The 25601-nt window shown below is 44.0% G+C and overlaps 1 protein-coding gene across 1 annotated transcript; it reads left to right on the top strand.

The window, feature by feature from the left end:
• The first annotated feature begins 3396 nt into the window (after positions 1-3396).
• On the top strand, positions 3397-8063 carry LOC136493393 (serine/threonine-protein kinase BSK1-2-like). Its single transcript, XM_066489478.1, is given in 10 exon segments — positions 3397-3472; positions 3475-3785; positions 3878-4013; positions 4425-4558; positions 4918-5023; positions 5609-5694; positions 5988-6176; positions 6929-7102; positions 7184-7297; positions 7460-8063. Coding segments are annotated over 10 exon segments (1566 nt in total). The 5' UTR covers positions 3397-3411; the 3' UTR covers positions 7715-8063.
• Positions 8064-25601: the final 17538 nt, after the last annotated feature.

The raw sequence follows: 25601 nt of genomic DNA on the forward strand, positions 1-25601 counted from the left end.
TCATGAGTCCTAGAACATCTACTAGTATAGTAGCAGTAGATAGAACGAGAGAAAGAGATGGGTGAAGGGTGCAAACCTTCGGCCGCCTTGGATGAAGATGGGCTCGCCATCGCAGTGCTTGGCGATAACCCAGTGGCGGTGTCGAGTCGAAGGGCGGCGGTGCAGTAGCGGTCACAGGGCAGCCCGGCGACGTAGCAGCCCCTCGGTGTAGATGCAGAGACGGTGGTGGCGCGGCTGGTGGCTTTCCGTCACTGGCTGCGCCCCTCTAGATCGGATTAGGGATTTCGGTGGGAAACTGTAGCTCAGGCGAACCTTGTACTCAGAGCCGCCGACCCCACTTTTATTTATTACGCAGTATGACAGGGGCCCTCCAGCTATAGTGGGCTGGGCGCCCCCGATCAGGACGCGGATCAAAAACACAACTGGACCATTGGGCCCAGTTTAGGATTAGAGATCAATCTAACAACCCCATGGAGCGACGATAGGTTGTGTGCCTAGTGTCTATTGCCTTTGTATCTATGAGGTCATTGAGCTACTTGGCTCGCAACCAAAAGGAGTAGGTCGTCTAGGCGCTGATCCAAGGAAGGATCTAGTTCCACATCAACCTACGCTGTAAGAACGTTGGTGACATTGCCACTTGTGAGGTTTGAGGGAGTGAGGATGAAACAGTTGAACATATAATAGATGAGTGCAGCATTGCCACATCCTTCTTGGCATGTGTTGGCATCGATCTCCCGCCCGGACCTTGCACGAAGAACCTATCCGGAATCACCTATCCCAAGCACCTACCGAAGGACACAGTTTGGAATATTATCGCTCTGTGTTGTTGGCAGCTGAGGAAGCGGATGAACGTTGCGGTTTTTAGAGGTGGAGCTCTATCCTTGCGCCGACTCATTGTCTCATGCAAAAATGAAGTCGGGCAATGGCGATGCCGACTTCCACACGGGAAAAGACTGGTGTTAAATTTTATATTCGACAATGTAAAGTTCTTAATAAACCCATTGTAGTAACGCACACACGTGTATTGTGAAATCCTGTAACACTTACCATGCAAATCGTATTGGGTCACGAATGAAATAAGGGGAACTTTCCCCTGTTGCTCCTAAAAAAACTTCTACTAGTACTACTGTATGCTTTATTTATCAGATTATGTATAAAACGTTGTTCATAACATCATGTTTGCCTAAAGGTTCTAAAAATTGTAGAGCGATCCCGGCCTGGTCGTCACCCCGCATCGACTGCGCCATCCCCCTTGACATGGCTGTCCCATCCAAGGGCATGGTCGGCTCACCCGCTCGAATGAGGTAATATGACCTGCAACGGATGAGACCCCATGAAATAACGGCAAACTATGAGTTCACCGAGTTTGTAGCTATGAGTTCATCGAGTTGCTTGGCTCGCGGCCATAAGGAGTAGATCGTTTGCAATCTGCAAACCAATGTAACAACTCATCCTAGTGGCAGTTGGATACGATGAAGTCTGAAGGAAGTTTCCATAAGGTTATTTGCATGGTCCCGAGCCACCTACCGAACCCGCGAGAGGAATTTTCCAGAAGGTTCTTCGGTACCAAGCCACCTACCAAAGGCGCGAGAAGTATGCTAGAGTAGTAAAAGAAGATAACCTGTCGTGAAAGGGCATGTGGCTTAGTGGTAGGGCCGTCTGGTAGGACTCTACCGATCAGGGTTTGCATCTTTTTTTTTCTGATTTTTTTTTCTTAAAAAATAGGTACACTTATGCAAGCACGTTCTGTGATACTGTGTGTTTTCCGTGCATTGAAGGCTACCGCCTTCCAATCTATTTCTTAGCATGTGTAGAGATGCACACGCTTATGTGTGCGTGTTGTGTGGGTCCAATTATACCTCCCTCTCTCTTAAAAAAATCAGAGAGCATCCGTCGCCTTCGAAATCTGAGTGTGTTGTCTTCACTGTTCATGTGTTAGCTTGGACACCAGATGGGTCGATTTTTTTTAGCACTAGTTGAGTCGAAGTCTAGGGACGTCCACGGCGACGTCCGAGTCTGGAGCATCAATTGGGCCTGCGCGCCGTGTTTGTGTGACTTTGAACATGTCAACTGGGGCTGCCGTGTTTGCGTGCCTCCCATTCATTTCGTTCTTTATTGGAAAAAGTCTACATTATCTCTCTCAACTTTCGCCAAAGTCCGTTTTTCTTCTCTGAACTCCAAAACCGGATAAAACACCTCCTTCAACTTTTAAAACCGTTCATGTTACCTCCCTGACCCTGTTATAAGCAGTTTTGAAGGCGGTTTTGTCTTTTTCTTTTTTTTTATTTCGGCTGAATCTTTGAAAAATCATAGTAAATCATAGAAAAATCATAAAAATGAAAAATTCAATTTTGTTGGACTCCACATGAGTAGAGCTACACAGTGAACATATAATATGGTATGCTTTAATACAAAGTTTTTGCTGTGACTTTAGATCTATGCTTTTATGTAATTAATTAGAATAATTTATAGTTGCAGTTTCTATGGTCCAATTATGATAAAATTTTTATAGTGGGATAATTATTGTATGATTGAACTGTAGTAAAAATTCATACTCATTCGATCATGTATAGCTTAGTTATAAATTTATTTATATTTAACAAAAATAAAATTCATCTTAATTTATAAGCGAGACTCATATGAGCTGAACCAAACACCGACTGCTACCCGTTTGGACGTATGTCACGGGTGAGTCCATAGACACGAACCGCACGGCCACGGCGCGGAAACCCAAAACTCCGGACCAAACAAACCAAACCAGGCCCAACCCAGAGAATCAGGGTGTGTTTGGTTAAGCTGTGGCTGTAGAAAAAAGCTGCTATGGGCTGTGAACTGTAGAAAAACTGCTGTGGGCTGTGAGCTGTAGAAAAGCTGAAAGCTATTTAGTTAAACAAGTATAAAATATACCTTCTATCTTTATCTCTCTCGAAACAACTATAGAAATTTTTTTTATTCCATCAATTTTGAAAAGCAGAAAGCCAAAAACAACGTCAGACTTGCTTTTAAAAATATATTACGGAAAAGAGGCTGCTTAAGAAAATAAAAAAACTGTCTCCACGCGCACACGCACACGCACGCGAGCACACACCCGGAAACGGCCCGCACCGCAAGGCCGCACGCCTTTCACACTTGCGCCATGTTTAGTTCCTCCCAATTCCAATTTGACACCGTGTAAAAAGAAGATTCTCCGTCACATCAAACTTGTGGTACATACATGGAGTACTAAATGTTGACGAAATTAAAAACTAATTGCACAGTTTGGTTGTACTTTACGAGACGAACGTTTTGAGCCTAATTAGTCAACGATTGGACAATTATTACCAAATAAAAACAAACCGTACTGTAGCTACAGTACCGCACCGAAATCCGGCGACGCCGATTCGGTGCTGAACTAAACACGGCCTTGACTTGATGGGTTGCTGCCGCTCCTCGCTGCGGGCGGGGCCCCACGCGGAGGAGAAGCCGCCCCGCCACCGCCACCGCCGCCGCCACCGACGAACAACGGCCCGTCCTTCTCCCTGAACGCGCACCAGGCCGCCGCGCCGCCCCTGGCCCGCGCCGCCGCCGGGGACGTCCCGGTGTTCGCCGAGTTCTCGCTGGCGGAGCTCCGCGCGGCCACGGCCGGGTTCGCGCCGGAGAACATCGTCTCCGAGAGCGGCGACAAGGCGCCCAACCTCGTCTACAGGGGCCACCTCAAGGGCCCCCGCGGCGCCGGCGCCCCGCCGCGCGCAATTGCCGTGAAGAAGTTCGCCAAGCTCGCGTGGCCTGACCCCAAGCAGTTCGCGGTAGGCAAACAAGCAAAAGGTCGATTGCTTTCTTTTGGCCTCGGTGTGCCTGGGTTTTCAGTTTTCACAGGTACTAGTTGATTTGGCTGCAGGAGGAGGCGAAGGGGGTCGGAGGCCTCCGGCACCGGAGGATGGCGAACCTGATCGGCTACTGCTGCGACGGCGACGAGCGCCTGCTTGTCGCCGAGTTCATGCCCAACGATACCCTCGCCAAGCACCTTTTCCACTGTGAGCCTCGCTCGTGCTCTGCAATTCGTGTTACCTGTGTATGCACCATTTGATCATGTTCCAAAGATTGGGATTCGCTGCTCGTGCAATTCTGGTGGATGGTGAATAAGTTAGATATTTGACAGAAGACAGGCGAAAATGTTCTGCTTTGATTCTGATTATTACATCAGTTTTCTGTGTGAGCTGTTCTGATTCTGATTGTTACATTAGTTCAAAGGGGAAACTAAATTGAAATTCGTGAGTTTAGGAGTTGATTTGGAGTTTGATCGTTTGTTTTTATCTTTAGTAACATGACGATACTGGTTGCATTTATCAGATGGTTTTACTTAACATGCATGAACAAGCAAATAATTGGAAGCAACAATTGACTTCTTCTGATTTATTGGTCACTATGGTTTTGCTCATGTGCAGGGGAAAACCAGACTATTGAATGGGCTATGCGTCTGAGGGTTGCATACTACATTTCGCAAGCATTGGAATACTGTAGTATCAAGGGGCGGCCTTTATATCATGACCTAAATGCATACAGGGTCCTCTTTGATGAGGTAAATCGGCAACCTGTGCACCTTGTTTGAATATAGGGTACTGAAAGTGGTGCATAAAGCCTGATTAATGCGTTGGGTTGATGACCATGTGGCATATGTCCTTGATAATTATATCCATGACATTTTTACTAGTTATATTTATTGTGTCTGGCGATACCATTAGTATTAAACTGGGATTGGCAGAACTTATATTGGACTCATATCATGGCATGTATTGTGTTATTTTGTAAACAGTTTCGAAAATTATGTTTTATAAATTGATACTCCTAATTGCATCCAGCAGTTGAATATGTCATTTTGTACTAATTGTCTTATTTTCAAACGAAATTTTATAGTTATAATGAACTTTCTGATTGCAGAATGGTGACCCTCGTCTGTCATGCTTTGGTCTGATGAAAAACAGCAGGGATGGAAAAAGCTATAGCACAAACTTAGCATATACACCTCCAGAATATCTGAGAAATGGTGCCTATCTCTTCACTTTCATCCTTTTTTTTGTTCTTCAAGCAGTTTTTAGTTTCATGTTAAGTAACGAAATATTTCACTTTTTTAAGTATCTCAGTGGTTTCTCTTATTAAACTTAGTTATGTTTATAACACTGTCTTTCGGACTGCCATTATTCTACTTCACTTACCAGTGGAAAATATCTTTTTCAACACTTGCTCAATGCTCAGTATAACTGATAGATTCCAGCAGACAAACATTTTTTTGTTGTTACTATAGTGACATGATTTCTGAAAGTTGACTTCCATAATTATAGTGTTGATCCTTTTCTTTTAAAAGACAAAATAGCGTACATCTGGAATTTAGCTTTTTGGAAGGACCAGTGACTCAGTTTATGGTTTTCTGATTCCCTTATATGTGCTGTTTAAATTGAGCATATTGCGCCCTTGGTAAGGCAGTTACCAGGTGCTGTGAGATGGTCTGGTTAGTGGGTCCTCGGTCTCTGTATGTTTTTGAAATCAATAAGTAATGACAAAAAAAAAAAAAAAAAACAGCAAGAAACGCTTCAAGTGTATATTTTTCTGAGGAAAGTTTTTGTTCTTGCAGGCAGGGTTACTCCAGAAAGTGTCATATTCAGTTTTGGCACTGTACTCCTTGACCTTCTCAGTGGGAAATGCATACCGCCTTCACATGTAAGTTTCTTGCTAGAAATGTCTTATGCTTCGTTAGATATGAGGCCTGTTTCCACAAATATAGAAATACACATGCCTGTTGGATACAGGCAGAACACCCATGCTCAGATTGCAGTGATTTTTTTTTTTTCAAACTGAATCTCTGGCAGATATTTAGCTCATATAATTTGAGCACAATCTGCACTGTGGAAATGACACCCTGCACAATTTGTTATCCAAGCATAAAACTAAACACACATACATTACATGTATGCACGCTGGTAATAATGCATGTATGCATTTGTTGCACGCAGGCACTCGATATCATGAGAGGCAGAAACATCCAAGCAGTTATGGATTCACATTTGGAGGGGAACTACTCAACTGAGGTGGCTACTACATTGGTGAACCTTGCTTCTCAGTGTCTACAATATGAGCCAAGAGATCGGCCTGACATAAAAAAATTGGTTTCCATTCTGGAGCCTTTGCAGACAAAATTAGAGGTAACCATGTTTATTCTTTTTTTTTTGATGGACCATGTTTATTCTTCTTTATTTCATATTTGACTCAGTCTTTGTGAAAGGAGTATATTTAATGTCCTAGCATCACACTGGTTCATGCTAAAAACTGTAACTTCCACAGGTACTATGTGATATTGCTCCATTCCTTGCCTTGTATAGCAGTAACTTAATACTTGGCATGAGACAGTAAATGTTAAAACAGAACTGAAATTCTCACTACTATGTGATATTGCTTCACTCCTTCCCCTGTGCTGCAGCAACCTAATACTTTGCATGGTATAATAGTAAAGGTTAAAACAGAACAGTGAAATCCTCTCAGTGTCTACTTTCTTAGACTGTGTATAGTAGATGTTTTCCTGCATTACTGCACAGATAGATTATGTTACCACGTTGTCTTTGAATGCTATGTTTGGAAAATATTCAGATAAACATGAGCAAATACCTGTCTTACTAGTATTTTTGTTAGGTATATTATATCTCTTACAAAAGCGTATGGTTTACCACAAAATTCTAAACACACTACATGGACGCGGGTGTGGGTGTCTGTGTCCAGGTCAGGCTCGGGTGTCCAATTCAGCAGATCTTTTGGGGATACGCCATGACGCCAAATACCATTTGGAATCCAAAATGGGTGTGGTTGTTTAACATAGCTGAATAATTAGGACACGGGTGTCTGGATAACACCAAAACGACCCTGATGATTCCTGCTGTTCCCCTTGAAAAATATGGAATAGGTACCGTCCTGTGTGATGCTTGGAATTCCAAAGCCAGTGGAAGAACCACAGACACCTCCTATTCCACAACACCCTCTTTCTCCCATGGGAGAAGCCTGTTCCAGAATGGACCTAACTGCCATCCATCAGATCCTATTTACAGCACATTACAGAGATGATGAAGGGAACAATGAGGTAAAATAAATGAGCGCATTCTGGTTTCAATCTTTCTGTTTTGTAGGATCTGTGAAACCAGCATCATTCTCCATTCTGCAGCTATCTTTTCAAGAATGGACACAGCAAATGAGGGATATGTTGGATGCAAGGAAACGTGGCGACTTTGCCTTCAAAGACAAAGATTTTAAGGCAGCAATCGATTGTTACAGCCAGGTGGGCATGCGTTTCTTGTTCATGAAAAGCCCTTAATAGCCCCCAGATATATCACTCAAATGTACCTGTAGAAACTCGGATAGTTTGGCTTATTCCATTTATCTAAAACAAAAAGAGAACTCTAATGTAGCTGATTCTTCTTTCCCTGTGTTTGTTTCACAGTTTGTCGATGTGGGGACAATGGTGTCACCGACTGTATTCGCCAGACGAAGCTTGTGCTACCTTATGTGTGACCAACCTGATGCGGCCCTCCGTGATGCAATGCAAGCACAAATCGTCTACCCTGATTGGCCGACAGCATTCTACATGCAGGCAGTTGCACTATCCAAGCTAAACATGCAGAGTGACGCCGTGGACATGCTGAACGAGGCATCACAGCTAGAAGAGAAGAGGCAAAAGAGCACAAGAGTTCCTTGAATGACATCATCAGCTCAGAGAAGTGGCACCCCTTCTATATATAACATAGATTTGCAGTATGTAGTACAACAGTATATTTACCAACCTTTCTGAGCGCTTAGTATATTGCGTGGTTTAGAATTAGAAGTTAGGAAAAGTGAAAACTGCAGAGGAGATGTTCTTTGCTCTGTGGACTCTGGAGCCATGTGATGGAAATCCATTCGGTTTGGCACTTCTGTGATAGGTTCTTCATTTTTTGGGCCCATGTATATAACATCCGTTGCATGGGAGTTCAGAACTTCATATAGGTTGCTGGTTGTTCAGGAGGGCCCCTGTCGCCGAAGCTAATAAACATGACTTTGTTTGTGAATGATCCCCTCTTATCTTCTGCTCATATGGGAACAAAGTCCCTGAATGATCCCCTCTTATCTTCTTTTTTCATATTTTTTATTGCCCTAAATCATAATTGATAATGGACGAAAAGGACATCCCTGAATGCATGTATTTCAGCATATGTAGTACTGACAAACAGAGATAAAAACAATACCATGTTTCTATTTTCTGAATGCATCCGTTCATATTTCACAAACGGAAATGATGTAGCCTTACTAAAAAGGGTTATTTGGAATGAAGCCATTACAATTTTCAGTTTTTTGAGATTTGCCATTGCAATTCAAGTAATTGGAGATTCACCATTACAATTCCCGAAGTGTCTGGTACTTGTCAATGTGGACGTATCCGGCGTCCTTGGCCCCATCCGTCCACGGTGGCAAGTATCAGACACTTGGGGAATTGTAATGGTGAATCTCCAATTACTTGAATTGTAATGGCAAATCTCAAAAAATTGAAAATTGTAATGGCTTCATTCCAGAAGAGCGGGCCTGGTGCAAGCGGTAGAGTCTTACCGCCTGTGACCGGAAGGTCCTGGGTTCGAGTCGCGGTCTCCTCGCATTGCACAGGCTGACAGGCGAGGGTAAGGCTTGCCACAGACATCCTTCTCCAGACCCCGCACAGAGCGAGAGCTCTCTGCACTGGGTACGCCCTTTAATGGCTTCATTCCAAATAACCCCACTAAAAATGCATCGATGCAAAGATTTACTGCTTATTCCTCTAATTTTTGAAATATAGACATACTTCAAGTGTGCAATCATAGATTTAGTGTGGTGATGGATCAAGTGCCCGTTTTCAAATTGACTGTCCTTGCAGTACCTGATTAAGTTTCTGCCAAGTGAAGTGTGGGACAACTCATGTAAATTGATGGTAGTTAACTGGTTATGCTAAATTAGTACTCTAGACTTTTAGTTAGGATTACAGAGTTACATGTTTTTAGAGAAATTACGGAGTAACATAGCTCCTTGTGCTCATCGAAATGTACAGTCCTGAAGTAGGGTGTGTGTGATGGCAGCTTTCAAGTTGCTTGCCGTTTTATGCGTTAATGTATATTTAGTTATCTGTCAGTAGACAATAGTACTCTTGGCTGCGTGAATGTTATCTAATATATTTAGTGATGTTCCACCATCATTTACTTTCAATCTCCAGCATATTAATACTCGCAAGTTAAACTTTACTGCTTAATTCATTTGACAAATGAAAATTTAAATTGGTAACACCAAGATGTTAGTACATAGAACCTCTTATCCATGGCAATATGTCTAATCTTTGCCCCCCTGTTGTTGGTCTTCCATGTTTTTCTTCATTGGAGCCATTTTTCTGACCTGTTGGATTGCAACTTCGGGTCTGATGTATTGTTCATTGTCGGCGACGAGTCATTCCCTGCTGACCGCGGTGTGCTCGCTGTCTGCTGACCAGTCTTCAGAGCAGACTTCTTCGGCTCAATGGCAAAACCATAGCGCCATCCATCATGCCGCAGGACATCGGCTCCGCCACTTTTAAAACGGCGGTGCCAGCGTCCGAACGACCGGACAGATGTCTGCGGACGGATGTCTACGTCCGGATGCCCACGCCTGCACCCTGTTCCCACGTGCAGCACCCTGCATACCGCTCGACCCACGTGATGTATGCGCCCTCACCCGACCCATGCGGCGTTTGCGCCCCTGCCCAACCCCACGTGCCGCACCTCGCCTGACCCCTCGTGGCCCCTCTAGCAGCTACAACAGGCGGGTCACATTGTAACATATGCAACACTCGATCTACTTTTGAAACATTTAGATGCAACACTTGCAACATACGTCTGAAGACAGATGAAATACTTGAAACATGAATCTGAAACACTTGCAAAAATACCCTGTAAGAAAAATGGGCCCTATGCCCATTTACTTTGAATTTTGGTGTTTGACGACCAACACAACCAAATTGGACTAATGAATTTACAAGTGATTGTTTTGTAGTTCAAGAGGATGCAAGACGTGACTTGGACAAACTGCAATGTAATCATCCGATGATCAACACCTCAAGCAAGACCTTAGTAGCACAAGAGAAGACCTAAGATATCAAGCAAAGTCCAAGCATGAAGATAGGAACCAAGCCGCACGCAAGATCGCGAAGAAACGAACTCACAGAGGTGACCGGACTGCTGGAGAAAAGCGACCGGACGCTCCGATCAGGAGGCTCGACAATAGCAGCAGCGACCGGACGCTCCGATTAGAGGCTCGACAATAGCAGCAGCGACCGGACGCTGGCGGCAAACTGACCGGACGCAGGACAACAACGTCCGATCGAGTATAGAGAGGTTCTAGAGCGGCGAACTTGCGACTGGACGCGTCCGGTGGCAAGTGACCGGACGCTTGCAGCATCCGATCAGTTGTTCACGGCTCCAACGGTCAGGATGACCGGACGCGTCCGATCAGGACGACTCCAGCATCTGGTCTGTAGCAGAAAAGCGGGACTTCGTCCCCAACGGTTACTTTCTCAGTGGGGCTTATAAATACAACCCCCAACCGGCTAAATGACAAGTGTGGAGCTGAGGAAACATATCAAGGGTATTGATACACCATTTTAGTGATCTCCACTTGCATAGTGCTTAGTATTTTATTAGGTGATTAACATAGGTGCTTTGCGAAGCGCTTAGGTTGATTAGACCACCGCTTATGCGCTTACTCTAGGTTTAGGCCTAGTGTTTAGTGAGGTTTGCATACCTCTTACCACTCGATGCTTACGAGCACCAATTGTTGTACATCGGAGGGGCTTGTAGTCTTGTAAGATCACACCAACCGCGTTTATGGTGTAGCTGCCACCGTGTACCGGAGGGAACAAGGCCCACGGCGTTTCGGCCGAAAGCTTGATAGTGAAGACGACGTGGAGTATCCGGGAGAGGCTTGCCTGAAGGCACATCGGAGACCCACTTGCGCGTGGAGAAGGCCCGAGGCTATCCACGGAGTTACCCAACCAGGAGCTTGGCCCTTGCGAGGGATTCCTTGCGAGGGGCTCCAACGAGGACTAGGGAAAAGCTTACGCGCTTCTCGATACCTCGGTAAAAATACCGGAGTCGTCGATGGGAGTTTGCATATCTCTACCTTGCTCTTTAGCTTCTGCATTTACATTGATTGTATTACTCCTTTTGCGATAAAGATAGCAACACACTAGCAAAATCCTAGTTGCACATTTAGATAGTTTATCCTTTGCATAGGTTTTGCTAGGGTTAGAAAAAGAGGCCATAGTTTAGAGTTAGATTTTTAAGTTGCCTCATTCACCCCCCTCTTAGGCGTCACGGTCCCCTTTCATTTGGTATCAGAGCTGGTTGGCTCAATTTGGACCTTTGACTTAACCGCCGTTGAGCAGACGCTATTTAGAGTGGTTGGGATGGATACCTCTAGGCCTCTGCACTTTAACGGCACTAACTTCTCATACTATAGAGCAAGAATGGCCCGCTACCTTGAGGCGGTTGATTTGGGAGTTTGGAGAGTCACTCGAGACGGGATGAAACCCATTAAAAATCCCGATAAACCCACGAAGAGTGATGAAAAGGAAATTTATTTCAAAGCTAGAGCAAAAGATTGCTTGTTTGAATCATTTAGCATAGATGTGTTTAACCAAGTGTTCACTTTAAATACGGCACATGAAATTTGGTTATAACTTCAAGAGCTCCATGACGGCACAAGTAATGCCCGTGAGCAAAAATATTGTCTAGCTAAATAAAACTATGATTCCTTCGAAATAAATGATGATGAGCTTATTCATGATATGTATTCTTGTTTGAATCTAATTATTAATGAGCTCCATTCTATAGGATTAACAAAGCTAGATGATGCGGACATCGTGAGGAAGATCATATCCGTGCTACCACAAAAGAAATATGCAAGCATCATCACCATCCTTCACAACATGGAGAACTTGAGCACCATAACCTCAGCCATAGTTATTGGCAAGATAGTGACATTTGAAATGTCACGCAAGTTGGGTCAAGAAGAAGCCTCTTCATCAAGCAAAGACAAAGCTCTTGCATGTGGCAAGAAGAAGATGAAGGGCAAGCAAGTTGAGACAAGCTCAAGCTCAAGCTCCTCAAGTGAAGAAGAAGAAGATGAGGATGATGAAGATTCAAGTGATGATGATCAATCTTCCTCCTCCATCTCCGACCTTGATGAAGAATCAATCAAACTTATCAACAAGGTGGAGAAGATGATCTAAAGGCTCAATGTCAAGGGTGTGTCCATCCAAATTCAAGATATCATCTTCACCAATCAAAGAAATGAGCAAAAAAAGAGGATGTTATGGATGCGGCGAGTTGGAGCACTTTGTGGAAGTTTATCCAAACAAGCCCACACCCAAGACAAAGAAGAAGGCAGTGTAAGAACCAAGCCCTCACATCAATAAGGTCATGGGATGATTCTTCAAGTGAAGAAGAACACCATCATAATAGGCGAGGGCACAAGCACTCATCATCAAGCTCTTCACGTGTGTGCCTTATGGCATGAGGTAACGAAAGCTCATCCTCTAGTGAGAGTGATAGTGATGATGAAATGCCTTCTTATGAAGAAATTGTGCAACAAAATCTTAATTATGCTAAAGTTTGCACTAGTCAACAAAAGAAGCTCGGAAAGATTAAAGAAAAGCTAGATAGTTCACAAGAAGCATACAAAACTTTGCTTGAACAATATGAGAATTTTGCTAATCTTAATGTTCAACTATCTACTAAAATTGAGCAACTTGAGGCTAGTGCAACAACAAATGCATGCACAATCAATGATGAGCAACTTGTAAAGAAAAATGAAAAATTAAAAGAAAAGTTAGCTAGCTCACAAGATGCTTATAAAAGTTTGCTTGCTAAAATGGAAATCATGTGCAAACATTGTGATGAGCTAACTAATAAAGTTGCTAATCTTGAAGCCGTTAGCACAACCCCCACCAAGGCATCTAAAAAGAAAAGTTCTAACATGTCTAAAAAGGATGCCTCTACTTCTTGTAATGATTTATGTTTAGACTCATCCTTGTGCAACCAAGTTTGTGTTGAGAAAGTTGTTGTAGATACATGCACACTAAGAGGTTGCAAAGGAGAATGAGCAACTCAAGCAAGAAGTAGCTCGCCTCACCAAGGACTTGACTCAAGTGAAAGGCAAGGCAAAGCAAGCTCAACTTCATCAAGATAACACCGTCGAGGGAGTGAAGAAGCTTGATGAAGGACAAACCTTGGTTTGCTACGTGTGCCACAAGGAAGGCCACAAGTCCTATGAGTGCAAGGTGAAGAATGGGGGAGGAGCAAAGAAGAAGGAGAAAAATCAAACAAGCAAGCTCTCCAACACCTACACCAACAAGGTGGACAAGAAGGCCTCCACACCATACTTGCTAAAGAAGAAAAATGACAAGGTGGTGGCTATCAAGGTGAACAAGCAAGCCAACAATGGGGTCAAACGCTTTAGGGTGCCAAAGAAAATCATCTCCAACATGAAGAGCACCAAGAAGGCTTGGATCCCGAAAGGGAAGTGAGAAGTCCAATGGACTTCAGGGGAATTTGGAGACATTGGCAAAAGTATGTATGTATTTCATGGGGTGCATCATGATGGATAAAATCATTGCCAAGTGGGTTAGTGAATACTATGGACCCAAATTTCCCTTCCCATGTTAGGTAACTAGATTCAATTTACTTCAATTGGTATTAGATTTAAATTTTCCTACGATTGGTATCTTTTAGCATCTAGTTACTCTTCATGCCTAGGTTTGCATTTGCATTCTTATATATTTTGTCATGCATACACTAGGTATTTCATATGGTAGGCTTGCTCGGTTTCATTCTTATTCCTTGGAGCAATCCTACATGGTTTAAAATTGTTTAGGAGCACGTCACATAGCTTGTCCTTCAATTGCTCATCTAATATGTGCCAAAGTCCAAATTGTAGATAATTTCTCCCAAATATCGACTTCGAAAATGACTCTCACATTCATGTGATGTCATCTTTCAAGTGGTATTTTTGATTCTAAAATCAATGTGCATGTTTCCTACAAGTATTCCATACTTATGTGCACAAATTTAGGAGGAGGTTACTCTACAAGTTGGATGCTTTGAGACTAACACCTTTTCAAGCTTATCATGTGTGTAGTAGTCTCATTGCAAGGAAAATGGAGTCCCCTGAGTTAAGCATCATACTTCAAATATCCACCACCGATTGCAAGTGGTAGAAATCAACATGTGGTATTTCAAAACCAATATCATCATGTTGATTTCATTTTGATATTTATATGCTTTCTCCGTGCATTATATAGATTAAATTCCCTTATGCAATACTTTGCCAATTATGCATATGCTTTGTCTTCTATCATATGTATACATATATTTAGGGGGAGCTTAGTCTATATAATGTGAGAGTCAAATTTTATGATCTATTTCACTCTACACTCAAAGGATCACAAAGTTTGACCATCCCTTGTGCTACTAATGTCTTTCTTTTTGGTGTTTGATTCCAAAGGGGGAGAATTTAGAGGACCAAAAGCAAGCATTAATTTGTAGTAATGGTCCGAGAAAGGGAGGATAGTGGAATTATGGATTAGCCTATGTAATGGAAAGAATTTGTAGGAAGCAATGCTTAAATTCATAATACCACATGGGGACATTTGAAAGGGCAATATGAGTTTTTATGTAATCTTACAAGTATCTTTTAGCATCATATAATCTTGCCCCTTGCATTGCATCCTAGCAAGTAGGTAGTTTTTAAAATTCAACATTATATTATTTGCTTGCTTTGGTCGTGTTGTCATCAATCACCAAAAAGGAGGAGATTGTAAGGAAAATGGACCCTAGGCCCATTTACTTTGAATTTTGGTGTTTGATGACCAACACAACCAAATTGGACTAATGAATTTGCAAGTGATTGTTTCGTAGTTCAATAGGATGCAAGACGTGACTTGGACAACACCTCAAGCAAGACCTTAGAAGCACAAGAGAAGACCCTAAGATTTCAAGTAAAGTCCAAGCATGAAAGATAGGAACCAAGCCGCACGTAAGATCATGAAGAAATGAGCTCATAGAGGTGACCGGACGCTGGACCAGACGCTGGAGGAAAATAATCGGACGCTCCGATCAGGAGGCTCGGTAATAACAGTAGCGACCGGATGCTAGACCGGACGCTGATGGAAAGCGACCGGATGCTCCGATCAGAGGCTCGGCAACAGCAGCAGCGACCGGACACTGGATCAGAGCCTGGCGGCAAACCTGACCGGACACAGGACAACAATGTCTGATCGAGTACAGAGAGATTCCAGAGCGGCGAACTTGCGACCAGATGCGTCCGGTGGCAAGTGACCGGACGCTGGTAGCGTCCGATTAGTTGTTCGCGGCTCCAACGGTCTGAACGACCGGACACGTCCGATCAGGATGACTCCAGCGTCCGGCCTGTAGCAGAAAAGCGGGACTTATAAATACAGCCCCCATCCGGCCAAATGACAAGTGTGGAGCTGAGGAAACATATCAAGGGTGTTGATACATCATTTTAGTGATCTCCACTTGCATAGTGCTTAGTGTTTTATTAGGTGATTAAGCATAGGTACTTTGCGAAGCGCTTACATTGATTAGACCACCGCTTATGCGCTTACTCTAGGTTTAGGCCTAGTGTTTAGTGAGGTTTGCATACCTCTTACCACTCGGTGCTTGCGAGCACCAATTGTTGTACATCGGAGGGGCTTGTAGTCTTGCGAGATCACACCAACTGTGTTTGTGGTGTGGCCGCACCGTGTACCGGAGGGAACAAGGCCCGTGGCGTTTCGGCCAGAAGCTTGATAGTGAAGACGGCGGGGAGCATCCAGGAGAGGCTTTCTGGAAGGCACGTCGGAGACTCACTTGCGCATGGGGAAGGCCCGAGGCTATCCATGGAGTTACCCGACAGAGAGCTTGACCCTTGAGAGGGATTCCTTGCGAGGGGCTCCAACAAGAACTAGGGGGAAGCTTGCGCGCTTCTCGATACCTTAGTAAAAATACCAGAGTCGTCGACGGAAGTTTGCATATCTCTACCTTGCTCTTTAGCTTTCGCATTTACATTGATTGCATTACTCCTTTTGCGGTAGAGATAGCAACACACCAGCAAAACTGTAGTTGCACATTTAGATAGTTTATCCTTTGTATAGGTTTTGCTAGGGTTAGAAAAAGAGGCCATAGTTTAGAGTTAGATTTTTAAGTTGCCTAATTCACCCCCCCTCTTAGGCGTCATGGTCCCCTTTCACACCCGAAAACACTTGAAACCATTGCAAACGTACGCAACATCTTGGTAAAACACTTACAACGTATGTGTGAAACATATGCAATATTTAGATAAACACACTTTGCAACATACGTTAAAAAAATAGAGGAAATATTGGGAACAAACGTTTGCAATATACGTGTACAACCATTGCAACATATGCAACATCCCGATCTACCTTTGCAACATTCTTACCAAACACTTGCAACGTACCTCTGAAACATCTGAAACACTTGAAATATACGTTTGCAATATGTGTTTTCAGCGCAAATCTACTTGCTGCTTGGACAATTTGAGGCTCATCGACGCGGAGGGCACGGAGCTCGATGCCGCGGAGAGGCGCGCAACGCCGGTGGATTAGGCGGCCAGTGTGGAGAAGAACACCGCGGCGGGTGGATGGCCCGGTGGAGAGAAAGGATGGCTAGTGGCGGCGTTGGAGTATGGTGGGGAGAGTCGTGGCGGTGTGGTCGCGCTGGAGTGCATGTGGCTGTGCGAACATGACAGTGGCATGGTGAATGGAGAGGAACGATGACGGGTTCATGAGCAGATAAGGTTGGGCGAGCGGATACGCAAGTGTAGAGTTAGGCCGTTGGGGCTGATGTCGTGGCCCATCAATGAGAGCATCCGAATGGACGAACGTCCTTAACATTACTGCTTTTAAAATTATGGTACGGTTGATGTACACAGATGCCTTGCCTGCTGAAGTATGTTACCCAGCTGAATTAGTATGTGCCCTATGGTGTGTGCCATCCAATACCTATATTCGTAGACTATGGTGTCCCCCTGACTTCATCTTAAAACCTTTTGCAGAGCACCTGCAAGGAATGTGCGACACCTTCTCCGCTCTGTATTATTCTTCCAATTTGATAGCAAACATGCCAACTTTCTTCTTTTGTATTAGTAGTAGTTTGGATGGTTTTGATTGCGCAACCGTGGCCCTATTTGCTTCGCTGAAAAGTCAGGCTGAAAAGTGCAGTTCGCTGATTTGTTGGGAGAGAAAAACACTGTACCATAGCTGATAAATCAGACTGATAAGTTCAAGCGAATAGGGCCACATGTATTATCCATTTCGGCTATGAATAGTAGTTTGGATGGTTTTGATTGCGCAACTGTATTATCCATTTCGGCTACGAATACCGAGAGCTGTTATCTCGATCAGTCCATACATTGGTTACATGATATTAGCTAAGGTGGTGTTTAAATCCAGGGGCTTAAAGGTTAGGGGTGTCACATCGGGTGTCACATGGGAGTGTTCGGATAGTAATAATAAAAAAATTACAGAAGTCCTCAGGAATTTGATAGACAAATTTATTAAGCCTAATTGACCCGTCACTGGCACATGTTTACTGTAGCACCACATTGTCAAATCATGGACTAATTAGGCTTAAATTTTTTGTCTCGCAAAGTAGTTTCAATATGTATGATTAGTTATTTTTAGTCTATATTTAATACTCTATATATGTGTCCAAACATCCGATGTGACAGAAGCTAAACTTTAGAAGAAGAAACTAAACAAGGCCTAAAGCCGTCTTCATCCACGCATTCCCCCTAAAAAAAATCTACAATAAAAGGATGCCCACAGCCCGGTACAATTTCCCAAGTGATGTTCAACTTTTTATGTCTTATAGTCCTAATGCGATGGCTGATATGATTATGCAGGAATTTATAAAGGAATGCATTGAACAAGGGAACAACTTCATCCACAAAGAGCCTACTTCCACATGCGAAAACTAGCTCAAGTATAATTTGATTGCTCAAATCTCTTATTCACATTGTTTCTCACTAAACAAAAGTAATATATGTTCCTTCCGTCCTTTTCCCTACAATAAAACAATGTGACAAAGAAAGGTTCCTCTTTGCTGAGTTATGTGTTCTCTAATTTTTTCTTTATAAAACCATGTGATGTGATAGGTGTATATAGTAGACAAGAAAGCCATCAGCCAGCTGCGAAGCGCGGGGCACCACAACGCAGTATATAGGAGACGTGTAGAATAAAACATGCACAGACAGAACAATGCCATCGAAATAGCAGCCATAATAACCCTTTATTGCATTTCCAGTGATACAAGAAAGCATAAGCCTTCGTTTGAATTTATCAGCCATTGTATAATATTTTTTTCTTACAACAAATTAGCGAATAATACTTTTCAGCCTGACTTTTCAGCAAAACGAACAGTGATAGAAACGCTAATCTATATGACACTCGGGTGTTTTCGGCGCTTGTCTCACTCGATCTCGTGGCCGTCTGATCTTGTTGTGAACCGAGGGGATGATACTTTGGTGAAGGTGACAGTGCGGGTGCATGCAGGCGGTGTAGGTGCTGCCTGCGGTGCAAGTGGTGCAGGCACTGCGAGGGGATTTTTTTTATTTTTAACATTTTTTTGAAACTATTTTCAAATTTGATATTATTTTTTTATTTTCAAATCTAACACTTTTGACCGCGTTTATTGCCACAGTGAGGCCAAACAACGCTGTCGCGCCATGCATGGAGGCACGGTGTGGCAGAACCGTCCGAAATAATGCACTTACGGAGACGCTCGTCTTCCACCAGACACTAAACATCCCGAAAGCAAGCTACAATGGCGGTATCCGTCGGGCACTCCCCAAGGGAGAGCCCGAAAGATCCACATTTTTTCTCCAAGGATCTAATAATGAGAACAAGTTATAATACTTAGTACATTTCATACATCCAGAGTTCTTAAAAATTACATTATTACATTTTAAAGTTAGAGTGCGGAATATTAAACAACGGAATAAAAATAAACAAATAGCGGTAAAGAACAAGGATCCGTCTGTGCCCACCAGAAGAATCCTTCACACAATGGTACTCCTCAAGCATTACCTGCAACAGAGGTAAATAAACCCTGAGTACACAATGTACTCGCAAGACTTATCCGACTAGTGGGAATAGATTCCCGACTCCAAAGGATATGCAAAGCTTTATGGTTTGCTTGTTTTCTTTTTGTAGAAAGCAATACTAATAGTGAATTCTTATGGATGTTATTATTAATAGCCGTATTAATTTATTATCTAGCATTTCTATGTAAGCACCTGTGCTACTTTCAAGCAAGAGTTGAGCACAGTTCCACTTCATCACCTTTCAGCTTTCAGTTCTTATTACGATGCTAGAGTTAAGACAAGTCGTACCGATTCGGCGGTGATTCGCGAATCAATGTCCCCAGCTGGGTACCCCGAAAACACACGCCCCGCTTGTACCCCAGGCACAAGCAGGACTAACCCACCACCTTCCTGTCAAGGGGTCTAGGTCCCCGTCCAAACTTGGACTCCAAGGCCCCACTTATAAGTCCCTGGACTTAGTGCGGTGCAAGGACCTGCACCATCCCCGCCTCCAATCAGTCAGTCCGAAAAGAGCCGGAACCCACGACAGGAGAGCAATAAGTCTTCCCTACGCCCATACCCAGTTATGTGCTCGGAATAATAAATCTGTGACTTGCCTAGCGTCCATTGCAACAACCGGTCCTTAATCGACATGGACAGGGAAAAAGTGTAACCAAGCTATGCCCTATTGGCCGCAAGACACAACCCCTTACACCCACCAGTACCCAAACTATATCCCTGCCCGATCACTATTTTTTCTTTCCATCATTTATCATGAGTGATCATAATTATCACCTATTTGTGAGTAACAACAGGTTACTCACGCTACCAAAATCCTCAGCATAGCGGCTACTCGACCTGTACTAGTATGACTCATAGGTAGATATATTTATGCATGTAGTTTCTATAAAATGCCTGTAACATAAATGCACATCATATATATATTCAGTGATCATAAAATATGGGTTATGCACCGGGGCTTGCCTTGGGCAGGCGGTGGGTCAACAAAGTCAGCACCAAAAGGCTCTAGGGCTCCCTCCTGCATGAGGATCTCTTCCTCGTACTCCTCAATGACCTCCTCATAATCATGTTCGTCCACAGGCACGAACTCTGCGAACTCATGATCTACATGCATGAAATGATGATGCAACACTTAGTAATACGACAGACAGCAACTCTTAAAATAAAATACATCTATCAAGCTACTAAGCGAGTTCTACCGACTAAGGTGTTGAGCTACCTACTGTTACCACTAACCAATATGAAGCATGACATATATTATCTTAGCAACTAAAGGTATTCTTACTCTTAATACTGATTTACATCTATATATGATAAAACACGGAGTAATAGCTATTCTATTTATCGACCGACTCTAGGGCTACAAAAATTACAGGAAGTACATAATAATCTAATGAACCTACTGTAAAACTTTCATGGCTGAAGCTATCATCAATTTGCCATAAAAATTCCTACAAATATTAAGCTACATAATACTAAGCTTTCTAAATTGAATTTATGAACCTACCAGGATCACAGCTAACTGTAAACTAACTACACTAACAGATAGATAGCATTTTTGTGAACCTAACAAATTTTGTTTCATTGTTTTTGGATACCTACAATATTTACTATCATTTTTCAAAGTTCAGCTCAAAACTAAATTGAATAAATCTTTAATAATTCGCTGGAAAATGGAAACTGAATTCCTCCTTGCGTGGCCCCGCCACTTCCGCACACGCTCAGCACCTCGGCGCGACAGAGGCCCAACGCAGGGAGACCCACGCACGTGCTGGCTCTTTTGCAAAAGTGCCCACATTCTCTATCCTATTCGCGAAGCTTACTCGACCAGTATTTGACTAAGTCACGTCCTTTGCATCTAGCACCCTTTACTTAATCTAATTCCTATTTTTCGAAGCCCCTGGCCGAAACTAAACAAGGTTGCGGCATCACCGGCCAAACATCGCGAGCACGGACTTCCTCGGCCTCAACCAACACCTCCCTAGCACTCTACGAGCGAAGCGCAACCGATTGAGGTATCACACGCCATAAATGATGTAGCACGAAGGCGTAGCCATGCGCCATGGTGGGGTCTGGCCGCAGTAACACCAGCGTCGGTGAATTTACCTAGCTCAACTGCTTCTACCGCTACCCTACATCCATCTACCGACTAAGAGCAACAATATAGAAGTCCTATTTGAATCACTACTACACCCAATCACGCTGGCCACGGGAACGGCATCCACACTAGTTCACCAGCGACAGCGAACTTGTCCTGGGCGACCTAGACCTCAACCGGTTCAACCACCTACCCTAGGAGCAAGAGGGCCTCACCTAGAGAGTGCTAGGGCAGACGGGACAAAGTAGTGGGGCTCGGCAAGGTGGTTGGCCATGAGCGTGGGGTGACTCTGGTTCACGGCAAGCGCGGCGACGACGTCCCCGGTGACCTGCTGCTCCACCAGTGAAATTGCTACATGGGCGAGGTAACCAAGTCAAGGAAACGCAAAAGCACTGCTCAATTGAGCCAATGGAGCAATGAGCGACACCCTGGCTGAGCACCCGCCTCGACAGCAATGGTGGACCACCATGGGGAAAAGCTCCACATTACCTCACTGGAAGTTGATGGCTCGTCGGAATGACTCCAATCATGAGCTAACTACCAGAGCTAGTTGGGTGCACGGCTAATTAGATGGAGGTGGACTATGCAAGGCCAATTGGATGGACAACGACGTTTGAACTTAAGGGGTCAACGGTGGGGGAAAACTCCAATTGAAGCCCCGACACCGTATGGCTGTAACAATGGCAAGCTTGGTGCAAAACTAGACTCCAAGTCGACCTCTAGACGTGTGCAATTATGAGAGTTGGACCAAGCTCTATGGTTTTGCCTTGGCATAGCTCGGCCAGCATGACGCCATTGAAGGATATGTGACGGCGGGCTTGGCATGGTGCAATTTCTAATTGAGAAAGGATGGCAGCGCGACTGTGAAGGCTCCACGTGCGCGTATGAGTCTAGCACGATGACGTGCGACCATAGCACCACGACCTGCAAGACAATGGCGGCACGACACTACATGCCGTAGTGGCTGGCGCCGGTCCAGGGAAGCAACAGCGTGGCTTGGCGTCGAGCGTGGACATGATGGCGAAGTTAGGTGAGCATGCCTACGCGTGTGCAGCCATGAAGGTCAGCGGCAGTAGTGATCATGCAGGTGGCGGTCAGAACACAGCATGGCCGGGGGCATAGTTCGACGTGACGGCGAGCAACGTGGCTCAGGCGGACGCGACGGCGGCGGAGCAGCCAGGCCCACCGGCGCGGTGTGTGTGCGTGCGTGAGCATGTGCCAGGGCAAAACAATGGTAGTGGGCGTGGCCAGCAGCTTGGATCCACGCGCGTGGGTGTGCGTGTGCATGCGTGTCGGCAGCCGGCGTGACAATGCCAAGCGCTGGGAGGGTGACCACACCCAGGCACTGGCATTGTTTAGAAACGTGACTCGCACGCTTTTTAAAGAAGCATAAAACTCCAACTCAATGATCCAGTAGCTAAACCAACTATTTTATGTTCGAGATGGTGTATCAAGCTACTAAAACCAATCTTAAGACCATGCCACTGCTGAACCCGATTCCCCTATAAAAATTGTCAAACTTAGCTTCGTCGAACCATTTTCCAACTTACGAAAATTGACCAAGTTTTTGTTCGGATTCACGTCAACTTCGATTTCCAAGCTACCAACTATGCTATCTAGCGAACGCCATTCTCGGTCGCAAGTATTTCACCGCCACCTACTAAATTTGTACTACAAACTTTATTAAAGTGTCGGGTATGTGTTCTATAGCATTTTCGTTCAATAAAAATTCATCTAGAACCATAAGCGACACAACACGACATGAAATATAACATTCGTTTTGCGTTTCCGATGAACGTTTCAAGTTACGTATATTGCTTTACACACTATATTACACACATGTACACATAAGTATGATGCTCATGCAGTGTTTTAGCAAAAGACTGTACAGTGTAACACCAAGGGTGTTACAAATCTACCCCCCTAAAATAAAATCTCGACCCAAGATTTCCTGTGCCTAGTGTGGGAAAGGAGATAGGAAATACATGTCAACGTAACAACTACTCATCAAAACTAGAGAGAAGGTGGGGGTAATGCTTTAGTATATAGCTCTCTTGTTCCCACGTGGCTTCATCCTTTGAATGGTTTTGCCACTGCACTTTGTAGAACTTTACCACACTGTTCCTTGTCACTCTTTATTTTTCGTCTAGGATTTTGACAGGGTGCTCAATATAAGTCAAATCAGGTTGGAGTGGAAGCCCTTCAATTTCTATAGCTTCATCAGGTACCCACAAACATTTCTTCAATTGCGATACATGAAACACATTATGTACTGCGGATAAAATATCAGGAAGCTGGAGACGATAAGCAACTGGGCCACACTACTTTAAAATTTTGTAAGGACCCACGTATTAGGGAGCTAACTTGCCATGGATACCAAACCAATGCACTCCTCTCATAGGAGACACCTTGAGGTACACATAATCCCTAACTGCAAACTCTAAGGGCCCTCTTCGCTTGTCCAGTATAGGCTTTCTATCGACTCTGAGCTGCCTTCAAATGACTCTGAATAATGACAACTTGCTCTCGAGCCACTTTGATGAAATCAGACCCAAAGTATCCATGGTCTTCCACTTCCACCTAGTTCAGTGGCGTCCTACATTTCTTCCCATATAGAGCTTCAAATGGTGCCATGCGGATGCTTTCTTGGTAGCTATTATTGTAAGAAAATTCAGCTAACTTCAGGCATTCATCCCACTTCTTTGGAAATGAAATGGCACAAGCTCTTAACATATCCTCAAGCATCTGGTTCACCCTTTCAGTTTAGCCATCAGTCTAGGAGTGATAGGCTGAACTGCAGGAGGAGACTAGTTCCAAGACACTCCTAGAGTTGCTCCCATAAGCGAGAGACAAAAACTGATCCCCTATCAGATATGATAGTAAGGGGAACTCCATGTAGGGTCACAATCCAATCCAAGTACAACTTAGCATACTATCTAGTAGAATATTTGGAATTCACTAGGAAGGAAATAAGCTAACTTGGTGAGGCGATCCACAATGACCCAAATAGAGTTATAGCCCTTGGATGTGCAGGGGTAAACCCATAATGAAATCCATGGAAATATCTTCCCATTTCCACATAGGAATGGGCAAGGGCTGCAAATATCTTGGAGTATGCATATGAACTACTTTAACTCTCCCACAAGTGTCGCACTCCACGACGTACTGGGTGATGTCCTACTTCATGTTGGACCACCAGTATAAGTGGAGCAAATCATGGTACATCTTGTTGCTACCAGGATGAATAGACAGCTTTGAATGATGTGCTTCATTCAAAATCTTCCTTCTCAGCTCCTCATTGGATGGAACCACCAATCTATCCTTGTACCTCACTACATCTTGCTCATCAATGCTAAAGTGAGGGCCACGCCCTTCGGAAATCAATTTCCTAATGTGAGGAATTTCTTTAGTGTCCTAGCCTTTGCTCCAGAATAATCTGCTCAAGCAACTCTGAGGTCAAAGCAATTTAAGCCAACACCTATGCATGGTTGAGAGACAAAGGTGTTTCCTCAACTTGATGTGACTTTTGGCTCAAAGCATCAGCCACTACATTGGACTTTCCTAGGGTGGTAATGTACCTCCAAGTTATAATCCTTAATCAATTCCAACCATCTCCTTTACCTCATATTCAACTTAGACTGAGTGAAATATACTTGAGGCCCTTATGATCTATAAAAATATAGCACTTTGTTGCCCAACAGATAGTGCCTCCAAATCTTTAGAGCGTGGACCACAGCAGCCAGCTCTAAATCATGGGTGGGGTAATTTACTTTGTGCTTTTTCAGTTAGCGCGAAGCATAAGCTATCACAGGCCCATCTTGCATAAGCACACATCCCAACCCCTGTCTTCGAGGCATCACAATACACATCAAAGGGTCTAGTCAATATCTGGTTGGGCCAACATAGGAGCAGTAGTCAGAAATGTTTTCAGAGCTTGGAAGGCTTCTTCATAGGATGGGCTCTAGTCAAACTTGGCTTCTTTTTGGAGCAGCTTGGTCATTGGCTGAGCTATCTTGGAGAAATCCTAGAATGAAATGCTGATAGTACCTAGCTAGACCAAGGAACTAACAAATCTGGTGCATAGACTGGGAGACTTCCAATTCAACACATCTTGCACCTAGCTGGGATCTACAGAAATACCATCAAGTGTCAACACATGCCCCAAAAACTGCACTCGATCTAACCAGAATTCACACTTGCTGAATTTAGCATACAACTTGTGTTCTCTCAATCGAGTCAGTACAATTCCAAAGGTGTTGGGCATGCTCTTCATCATTCTTGGAATATATCAGGATATCATCAATGAACACCACAATGAACTTGTCCAACT

Source organism: Miscanthus floridulus, chromosome 1, assembly GCF_019320115.1.
Source record: "Miscanthus floridulus cultivar M001 chromosome 1, ASM1932011v1, whole genome shotgun sequence".
Classification (NCBI taxonomy): domain Eukaryota; kingdom Viridiplantae; phylum Streptophyta; class Magnoliopsida; order Poales; family Poaceae; genus Miscanthus; species Miscanthus floridulus.